The sequence below is a fragment of the Chiloscyllium plagiosum genome, chromosome 32, assembly GCF_004010195.1.
Source record: "Chiloscyllium plagiosum isolate BGI_BamShark_2017 chromosome 32, ASM401019v2, whole genome shotgun sequence".
Taxonomy (NCBI): Eukaryota; Metazoa; Chordata; class Chondrichthyes; order Orectolobiformes; family Hemiscylliidae; genus Chiloscyllium; species Chiloscyllium plagiosum.
In genome coordinates, this window is record NC_057741.1 from 16,127,815 (window position 1) to 16,137,972 (window position 10,158).

Consider the following 10,158-nt stretch of genomic DNA (forward strand, 5'->3'; position numbering starts at 1 on the left):
GATTTTAAATGTTCATTGGCCAAATCTAAATAAATATGCCAAACCACTGATCTAAAATTCTCAGATTCTGGTTAATTCAAAAGCAGCCATTTTATACATCCAATCCAATGAACTGCATGAAATCTATTTAACAAAAAAAAGTGTTCTGCTGATACTGACAGCAGATCAAACTTTGTTTAAAGGGCAGCTATAAATACCACAGGTCTGTAGTTTGATATTAATCTGGGCTCTGATGTGCAGCATACAGTTTTAGATTTCATCCAGTGGTCAAACAACATTAAGTCAGAGGTAGTCCACTGCCTGCTCACACACACACACACACACACATGCACTTATAGTAATGCCACCTGTTACAGATCAACACCACTTTCATCAAGGTACCCAGCTTGCTGTTACTTCCATTTATGGCAAAGTGTTACGACACAATTGCGGGGGAATCATCAGTGCAAAGAAATAGATTTGCAGTTTGTGTACAGCACAGCTCTGCTTCACTGAATGGCAAGCACAGAATAGAGGCAAACTTTTAAACTGGAAGGTCAGGACGGGCAGGATCTCCTCCCTGGCAGAAGATATATTCGAGTATGTCTGCAAGCTCACATTCAAATAGCAGCATCACTAGCTTTTAAATATACTCAATGGTGTCTACGTCTCACTTGGAAACTAGTGTCCAGCAAACTTTAAAGGTTTGTGGCTGTGTCAAGCAGCAGACTGGTTGCATTTTGCAATTCGACTTCCCACTAAGTTAAAATCTTCATAACACAGCATCTGTTAAGTTCCAAATTTCAGCACAGCGCAACAAACGTCTTCACCCCAACCAGTAAATTCTCTGTGCAGGTCCCTCAATGACCAGGTGGAAAAGTGTCGACGGGGATCACGGTCAACTCAAGCCAGAGTGTGAGAGTACTGACTGCAGCATAACATCCCATTTCATTAATAAAAACAAGCTGTTTCTGTACAAACTATATTTTTGATTTTTTTTCTCCTTTCCACAAAAAGGAGAACAGTGAGTGTCATTAATTCAGTAAACAGCAAAATTTAAAAACACACACCCCAATACTTCAACTTTGGGACTATGATTTTTTTTTCCAGCAGTGCTCATAGTGCATGGAATTTTTGATTTTGAGTTGGGAGAAGGAAGATGGTTTGTAGCATCACATCTTCTAAAAATATATCCTTGCTGTTACAGCAGCAGGGTGCTCAGTGGTTAGCACTGCTGCCTCTCAGTGCCAGGGACCCAGGTGCAATTCCATCCTTGGGCAACTATCTGTGCGAACTTTGCACGTTTTCCTGTGTCTGCTCTGGTTATCCAGGTTATGTGGACTGGTTGTGCTAAGCTGTCCTGTGTCCAGGGATGTGCAGGTTAGGTGTATTAGCCATGGCAAGTGTGGGGTTATGGGGGTAGGCTAGGGGCTGGGTCTCGGTGGATGCCCTTCAGGGTGCAGACTTGATGCAAAGGATGGCCTCTTTCCCCACTGTCGAGGTTCTGTGATTGTATTCAGAGGGAGTCTAAATCATACGTGTGAAATACTTCTTAACAGCACAAACTTCTCATCAGATCATTTTATCGGCCAAGTTTTCCTAAGTATATGTAAGGGAGGTTACAAAAAGATTTTTTAAAAGTCTGCACGCACGTGGAACTGCCTTTACTTGGTGAAAATAATTACACTTGTGACATGATGTTCTATTCTGTATTACTGAAACCACTGACTCAAAATGTTGTAATTGCATTTTAAGTACACAATTATCCCACAACAGTGTGAGGGATTTGTTTATGGAGAAAAAAAGAGTTCATTAGTCTGGCAAATGCCTCCGGGAAGATCTCTCTCAAGTGCACGGAGTAAAAGAGAATCATGATGAAGATCTCAATAAGAGTCTCACTTTATTCATTACAGAGCTGGTGCAATGATCAAAACGCTGGCTAAGGTGGGTCTTTTTCTTCCTGGTTTTTGATGTCTTCCCCTCTCTGTTCTGCAGCAAGAATATTCAGTTACTGACCTGTGTTTTTTCCTGGGGCAGGGGTCAGGAACAGAGTCAGTGGTCTATTGTAAGTGGTGCTTGGGAGTTCAAGGTTGGTGGTTATGGGTGTTGGAGGCAGAATGAATGCAGGTGTTGTTGGTAATGAGGAGTTGAGTTGGGTAGTGGGAGCACAGGGAGGTGATGGTGGTGGACTGAGGAGGGTGTCGTGTAAGTTAAGGGGAACAATAGTGACTGTACCTCCTGAAGAAGGGGTTTGGCTCGAAACGTTAACTTTTCTGCTCCACGGATGCTGTCTGACCTGTTGTGCTTTTCCAGCTTCACATCTATTGACTCCTGCTTCCAGCATCTGCAGTCCTTACTGTATCCAGCAGTGGCTGTACTATGGGCAGAGTAGTGGTATGTGTTTGTGGTGGTGATAGTGCTGGAAGGTGGGTGGATAAAGAGAGCGAGATCCAGGGTAAATGAGAGCTGGGGCGACAGTGATGCTGGGGGCGCAGAATGACTGCAGAGTGCCAAAGGTACGGGCGGTATGCAGAGTGCCAGTGGCGATGGGACAGAGTACGGGGGGGTGGTGTTGCTGCAGGAGCGACGGCAGCCACTCACTTCCGTGTTGATAGAGCTTCCCCCGCCGCCTGCTCCGCGCTGCCCTTGGCCCTGGCGCGCAACCTAGCCTGCTGGCCAGCACCAGGTTCCATTCGAACGTCCGCGGGGCGTTCGCGTTCCATCTTCGAACGTCCGCCCATTGTCCTCGCTCCCGGGCCACGTTCCAAAAAAGAATCTTGCGTTCACCCCCCACCCGCCCCCAGGAAAAAGAAAAGCCTATCAGCGGCGCTTCCGCCAGCAAGATTGGTTGCAGGGCCGCAGTTATTAAAAATTACTTGAGACACAGTCAGAAGATGCATTAATCTTCCTCCTCAAACAAAAGCAAATACATTGCCCCCTTTTTATGCATTCGGGTTTTTAAATAAAAATAAAATCCTGCCGATTGGACACATTGCTGAAGCAACTACTGATTTAAAAGCCTCAAGTATGCGCAGGGCAAGACAGCGTGGCAAGACGTCGGAAAGACAACAATCCATCCCCGCACTTCCTGGTTCACTGGCTATTCATATCAACTAACGGCAATCGCACTAAACGTTCAAACAGCTCGCTGCGAGGAAAGGCAGGGCTGCAAATAAAACCTCCCTGGGGTCATTCTTCTCTGCAAATGCTAGGCTTGCATTAAAGTCCGCATGGATTTCTTTTAAAAAGAAAAAATAATCAGTAAGTTTTATTCTTCTCCCTCTTCCCCCCCAAAGAAACAAAATAAAACCAGGAAGAGGTCAGCTCGCCATGGGTTGCAGGTTGTTAACAAGGTGATCACTTCCTGATCCCCCCTCTTCCTCCTCTCTCTAACTGTAACGGGACTGAAGCGCGGAGGGAAGCGTATACTCCCCTCCCCTCCCGTCCAACGTGGGCCACTCTCCCCTGCTAGCCCCGACAAGGTTGGGGGGGGGGCGGCAAAGGCGGGCTGCAAAGTTCTGACGGACGAGTTTTACCGGCTTGGATGAGTAAATCCAGCTGGTTCTTCCGACCCTCGTGAAGTGAAGTCGCCATCTTCTCAGCGAACAGCAGCAGCTTTCCAGAGAGAGAGAGAGAGAGGGGAGGGGGGGATAGAGGTTGGGGTGAGAGAGAGAGAGAGAGGGAGGGAGGGAGCTGTTGGTATCACTGCGCAGCGACAGGAAATCTTTCACATACACACCAGCGTATCCGTCCGCACGCACCCAGCAAACCACAAACTTCAACAAATCTCAACAGCCCGGAAGCCATGCACCGTGTGGCCGAGAGAGAGAGAGAGAATAAACTCCACGCCGAGCCTTTCTTTCCCGCCTAGCAATCGGTGTCACAGCCTTTCCTCACCCGAGCTGCAAGAAATCAGGGGAATGGAGAGAGGGAGGGGGAGAGAGAGAGATTTTTTTTGGGGGGGGGCTTCCCTCTACATTGCAGACCGAGCGGGGGGCAGAGGCTGCTACAGACACAGCTCCTGCTATTGTTCAGGAGCTGCCCCTTTTCCGGGGGGTGGGGGTCTCTACAGAAAGTCCACAAGGCGATAAGATTTCCCACACACTCGGCACCCTACACGTTCTTCCATACACACCCCTCCTCCAATTTATAAAAGCTGCACATCGGTTGCTGTGCGTTGGTTTTAAATTGTCTCTCCATTCAGTGAGTTTGTACAATGGGAATAAAGTCCTGCAATCACTTCCTGTTTAAGTAGACGAGCGCGGTGTTACTGAAGTCTAGTTCGGGTCACTCAAATACACAGGCTTCGCGTTATTCAAAAATTAAAAATCTTAGACTGAAAGCAACAAACGGAAGGTATGGAGATTTGATTTTACTCCCTAACACGCCACTGCTCCAAAACCACACTAATTACTGTCCCTACGGCTTACTGTATTATCGCACACAAACATTTTGAATGGGAGATGTGGGTGCCTGTTCTAATTTTTGCATCTAAACAGCCATTTCCCAACGTAAGACGTTTCAATCATATAGTCACAAGTTAAATTAATTCACCTCCATTGCAAAGTGGAAGGTGAAAGGTACGTGGGTGAACTTAGCATTTTATTGTACGTTGTTATTCCTACTGAGTTTAAAACTTAGCTCTCTTTAAAATCTACTTTCTGTAACGTGTCAGGTCACTCTAAAGATGAAATGCTGTCAGGAAGGGGCTCTGGCAGAATGCCAGACATGGAGTTTGTCAATTTCCAGTTCCAGGTCAATCTGCACACTTCCCTCTCCAATCGCAATTAACCTCACTTGACCTCAGCAAAAAAAAACTGGCCATAGTAACAAGAGTTGGCCACTTAGGCCCTTGAGCCTGTTTCACCATTCAATGATCTGTGACCTAACCCATATAACCAACTTTGCTTTAATATTGCTCAGTACCTTTACGTGGCCAAAAATCAGCCTCAGTTTTGAAATAAGCAACTGATCCTTTGTTTTAAAAAAATCAGTGTGCCATTAAACTTTTGTGCTAAGGCAGCCAAAATGTTTTAAGTATCATACATGAAGGAAACATTAGGGCTACATAATATGCAGACTGAAGTGTGAAGATCACTGCTATTTCACTGAAAAATAACATTGTGATCCAAGTAGTTTTGATTGACTTTTTAAGATGAGCATTGCTAGCCATATATACAGCTAAGCATTATCTAATAAAGTAATATCAAGTCACTTTTGTCTCAATTTGTATTCAAAATATAAAACATAGATAATCATAAAAGTCAAAAATAATTTCTGCATGACAGAGCTAATGTCATAGACAATAATATATTGCATGTTTACAATTAATGTAAAAGAACACTGATTTTTTTGCCAGTAATAGATTGATAAAGTTCACCAATCACTAAAAGCCTCAAGATTCTGCTTGTTCAAAATGACTGAGAAGTGACATAGTCTGTAATTTCTTCTCCAATCAGCTAGGACTTCAAACCAGAAAGTTGAGAGTTCCCACAAAAGACCAGGAGAAATTGAAAGGTGACAGTCTAATACTGTAATTTAGGGATGATTGCACTGTCAGAGGTGCTGTCAACAAGATAACTGAGATTATCCTGTCCTTTTATGTGTGGCATAAAATATCCAATGAAAGAACTGGGAAGTCTTTCAATCAATATCGCAGAGATTATCTGTTTATGATCTCATTGCTGTATGCAAACTGATTGGCACATTTCCCCTCTTACAATGCTAAGTAAACCTCTAAAAAGGAATTGAACAGCAATAATATTCTTTGAGATGGCTTGCATTTGTAAGAATATGATTTTTATTTTGAATTAAATATCTCAATGTTTGGCAAGTGCCATTGGGTTTCCCTTTCTTAATCGGAACTACAGCATGATGAGGAGGTGCCAGTGTTGGACTGGGGTGGACAAAGTTAAAAGTCACACAACATCAAGTTATAGTCCGACAGGTTTATTTGTAAGTACTAGCTTTCGGAGCACTGCTCCTTTGTCAGGTAGCTATTGAGGCAGGATCATAAGACACAGCATTTACAGCAAAAGGTCACAGTATCATGCAACTGATACAATATATTGAACAAACCTAGATTGCTGTTGAGTCTTTCAACTTTTAGAATGGGTTGCAGGTTTTAATTCATTAATATTAATGTATTGAAACCTTCGACCCATTCTAAAAGATGAAAGACTCAACAGCAATCGAAGTTTGTTTAGTATATCGTATCAATTGCATGACACTGTGATCTTTTGCTATAAATTCTGTGTCTTATGATCCTGCCCCACTAGCTATCTGACAAAGGAGCAGCCCTCCAAATAACTTGGTGTTGTGTGATTTTTCACAAACTACAGCAGACTAGAAAGAAAGAAGCAACTACTCCAAACTAGGTGAAGTTTAACTTTTTAATAACAAATGATTCTCAATGAGAATAATTACATCCCTTCGAACTCTCCTGCGCCAAGCTTCTTTTTGAATGAAAATTACTTTTACCAATTACTTTGTCCAAGAATGTATCACTTCCAGAATGTTCCCCAATTTTACAAATGTTGAACAAACAAAGCCAAAGTTCTGAACTGAGGTCTGACCTTGAACTGAACTCTCCATTCATTCCAAGAACCTATAACTTTACTTCTGGTGTTAAATACAATAAATATTGAACCATGAGCAATGCATACAGGGCAATAGAAAATTCATTGATAATTTTAGTTAAATTCATACTCATTCTGAACTATTTCTAACTGATCCATTTTTCATTAAAACTTACACTCGCTAAGGTAATCCAAGATGGAAGATGGGAAAAATTTCTGACTGTAACATGCTGCTCCTTTTTTGAGGTATTTTAGGTGTTGAAGGTGATTTCCAGGAACTCCATAAGCAGCATTGACTGAATCATATGCTGTTGCATTGTTTTGGAACTTCGGAGAAAGAAACAAGTGAAAACAACAGAACTTTTAAAAGGAGAGGAACAGACAAAGGAAGCACATGGTGAGGTCAAGAGGGGGAAAGACAGAGAGAGAGAGGGGGAGGCAGAGAGAGAGAGAGGGGGAGGCAGAAAGAGAGAGAGAGAGAAATCCACAGCAGTGCACCTGCACAGTTACTGCCTTTGCCGTTTGAATTCATCGCTGGACATCTGAGTGCGTCTGGGAAAATTAAACAGTGAAATTCACAACTAATCTTGGAGGAACCTGTTTGGGAGAGGTCACAGCACAGAAGCGGATAAGTGAATATTTTAAGCACAGCCTTTCAGTAAGTCTGCAATAGTGAGTAGAGTGGGTTCTTTCTTGATTATGTGTTATATTGAGATATGTCTCTTCATTAAACTTAAAAATATAAGCCGTAAGTATTAATTTAACCTGGTGCGGTGTTTTGTAGAGGAGTAAGACATTGTAGAGGAATATTTTCTGGGTCTGTAGATTGAAAGAAGCAAAAATGGTCTTTAGTAGAAAATGCTCTTCTTTGTTGGGAGTTTTGGGAGAGTTTACATGTTACTGAGGATTATATCTACAATAAATGCCATTGGTTGCGAATCCTATCAGATCGAATACATTGGTTGGAGAGACAGTTAAAAGGCAATGAGAAATTTACAAGAGCAAGTGGATGTGATGGATGGCAGATATAAAGGGGGAAAAGTTACAGATACAGTCACTTGGATGGGTTAACTCCAGGGATATAGTGAGGAAAGAGATTAATCTGAGACTGGTACAGCTGAGAACAGAAGTGAGTCAAACAGTCAGGGCAGGCAGGGACTAAGCAAAGAACAAGGTAGGACTGATAAATTAAACTGCATTTATTTCAATACAAGGGGCCTAACAGGAAAGGCAGAAGAACTCAGGGCATGGTTCGGAACATGGGACTGGGATATCATAGCAATTACGGAAACATGGTTCAGGGATTAATAGGACTGGCAGCTTAATGTTCCAGGATACAAATGCTACAGGAAGGTCAGAAAGGAAGATGAGAGGAGTGGGAATGGCGTTTTTGATAAGGGATAGCATTACAGCTGTGCTTAGGGAGGATATTCCCAGAAATACATTCAGGGAAGTTATTTGGGTGGAACTGAGAAATAGGAAATGGATGATCACCTTATTGGGATTGTAGTATAGACCCCCCAATAGTCAGAGGGAAATTGAGAATCAAATTTGTAATGAGATTTCAGTTATCTGTGAGAATAATAGGGTGGTTATTGTAGGGGATTTTAACTTTCCAAACATAGACTGGGACTGCTATAGTGTTAAGGGTTTAGATGGAGAGGAATTTTTTAAGTGTGTACAAGAAAATTTTCTGATTCAGTATGTGGATGCACCTACTAGAGACAGTGCAAAATGTGACCTATGTTTGGGAAATAAGGCAGGGCAGGTGACTGAGATGTCAGTGGGGGAGTACTTTGGGGCCAGCGACCATAATTCTATTAGTTTTAAAAACAGTGATGGAAAAGAATACACCAGATCTAAAAGTTGAAGTTCTAAATTGGAGAAAGGCCAATTTTGACGGTATTAGGCAAGAACTTTCAAAAGCTGATTCGACGCAGATGTTTGCAGATAAAGGGACGACTGGAAAATGGAAAGCCTTCAGAAATGAGATAACAAGAGTGCAGAGACAGTATATTCCTGTTAGGGTGAAAGTAAAGGCTGGTAGGTATCAGGAATGTTGGATGACTAAAGAAATTGAGAGTTTGGTTAAGGAAACGAAGATGTCAGGTACAGACAGGATAGATCGAGTGAATCCTTAGAAGAGTATAAAGGCAGTAGGAGTATACTGAAGGAGGGAAATCAGGAGGGCAAAAGGGGGACATGAGATAGCTTTGGAAAATAGAGTTAAGGAGAATCCAAAGGGTTTTTACAAATACATTAAGGACAAAAGGGTAACTAGAGAGAGAACAGGGCCCCTCAAAGATCAGCAAGGCGGCCTTTGTGCAGAGCCGCAGGGGATGGGGGAAGATACGAAACGAGTATTTTGTATCAGTTTTACTGTGGAAATGAACATATAGACTGTAGGGAAATAGATGGTGACATCTTGAAAAATGTCCATATTACAGAGGAGAGAGTCTTGAAACACATAAAAGTGGATAAATCCCCATGACCTGATCAGGTGTACCCTCGAATTCTGTGGGAATGTAGGGAAGTGATTGCTGAGCCTCTTGCTGAGATATTTGTATCATCGATAGTCACAGGTGAGGTGCTGGAAGACTGGAGGTTGGCTAACGTGTTGCCACTGTTTAAGAAAGGTGGTAAGGACAGGCCAGGGAGTTGTAGAGCAGTTAGCCTGATGTTGGTGATGAACAAGTTGTTGGAAGGAATCCTGAGGCACAGGATTTCCATGTATTTGGAAAGGCAAGGACTGATTAGGGATAGTCAACATGGCTTTGTGTGTGGGAAATCGCGTCTCACAAACTTGATTGAGTTATTTGAAGTAACAAAGAAGATTGTTGAGGACAGAGCGGTAGATGTGATCTATATGGACTTCAGTAAGGTGTTTAACAAGGTTCCTCATGGTAGACTGGTTCGCAAGGTTACATCTCATGGAATACAGGGAGAACTAGCCATTTGGATACAGAACTGGCTCAAAGGGAGAAGTCAGCAGGTGGTGGTGGTGGGGGGTTGTTTTCCAGACTGGAGGCTTGTGACCAGTGGGGTGCCACAAGGATCGGTGCTGGGTCCACTACTTTTCGAAATTTATACAAATGATTTGGATGTGAGCATAAGAGGTATAGTTAGTAAGTTTGCAGATGACACCAAAATTGGAGGTGTAGTGGACAGTGAAGAAGGTTACCTCAGATTACAATGAGATCTTGATCAGATGGGCCAATGGGCTGAGAAGTGGCAGATGGAGTTTAATTCAGATAAATGCAAGGTGCTGCATTTTGGGAAAGCAAATCTTAGCAGGACTTACACATTTAATGGTAAGGTACTAGAGAGTGTTGCTGAACAAAGAGACCTTGGAGTGCAGGTTCATAGCTCTTTGAAAGTGGAATTGCAGGTAGATAGGATAGTAAAGAAGGCATTTGGTATGCTTTCCTTTATTGGTCAGAATATTGACTGTAGGAGTTGGGAAGTCATGTTGCGGTTGTACAGGACATTGGTTGAGCCACTGTTGGAATATTGCTTGCAAATCTGGTCTCCATCCTATCAGAAAGATGTTGTGAAACTTGAAAGGGTTCAGAAAAGATTTACAAGGATGTTGCCAGGGTTG

General features: G+C 42.8%; 1 protein-coding gene across 4 annotated transcripts in view; it reads right to left on the bottom strand.

Annotated features, from left to right (window-relative positions):
* The window catches only part of elf2a (E74-like factor 2a (ets domain transcription factor)), a 147,584-nt gene that overhangs the window by 47,873 nt on the left and 89,553 nt on the right, over window positions 1-10,158 (bottom strand). The window contains exon 1 of one of the 4 annotated variants that reach the window (XM_043674096.1): window positions 3,516-3,883. The exons of the other annotated variants lie outside the window; for them this stretch is intronic. Coding sequence (XP_043530031.1) covers window positions 3,516-3,573 — 58 coding nt within the window. The 5' untranslated portion in view covers window positions 3,574-3,883. Of the gene's footprint in view, window positions 1-3,515; window positions 3,884-10,158 lie in introns of those variants that run through there. 4 annotated transcript variants of the gene reach the window in all.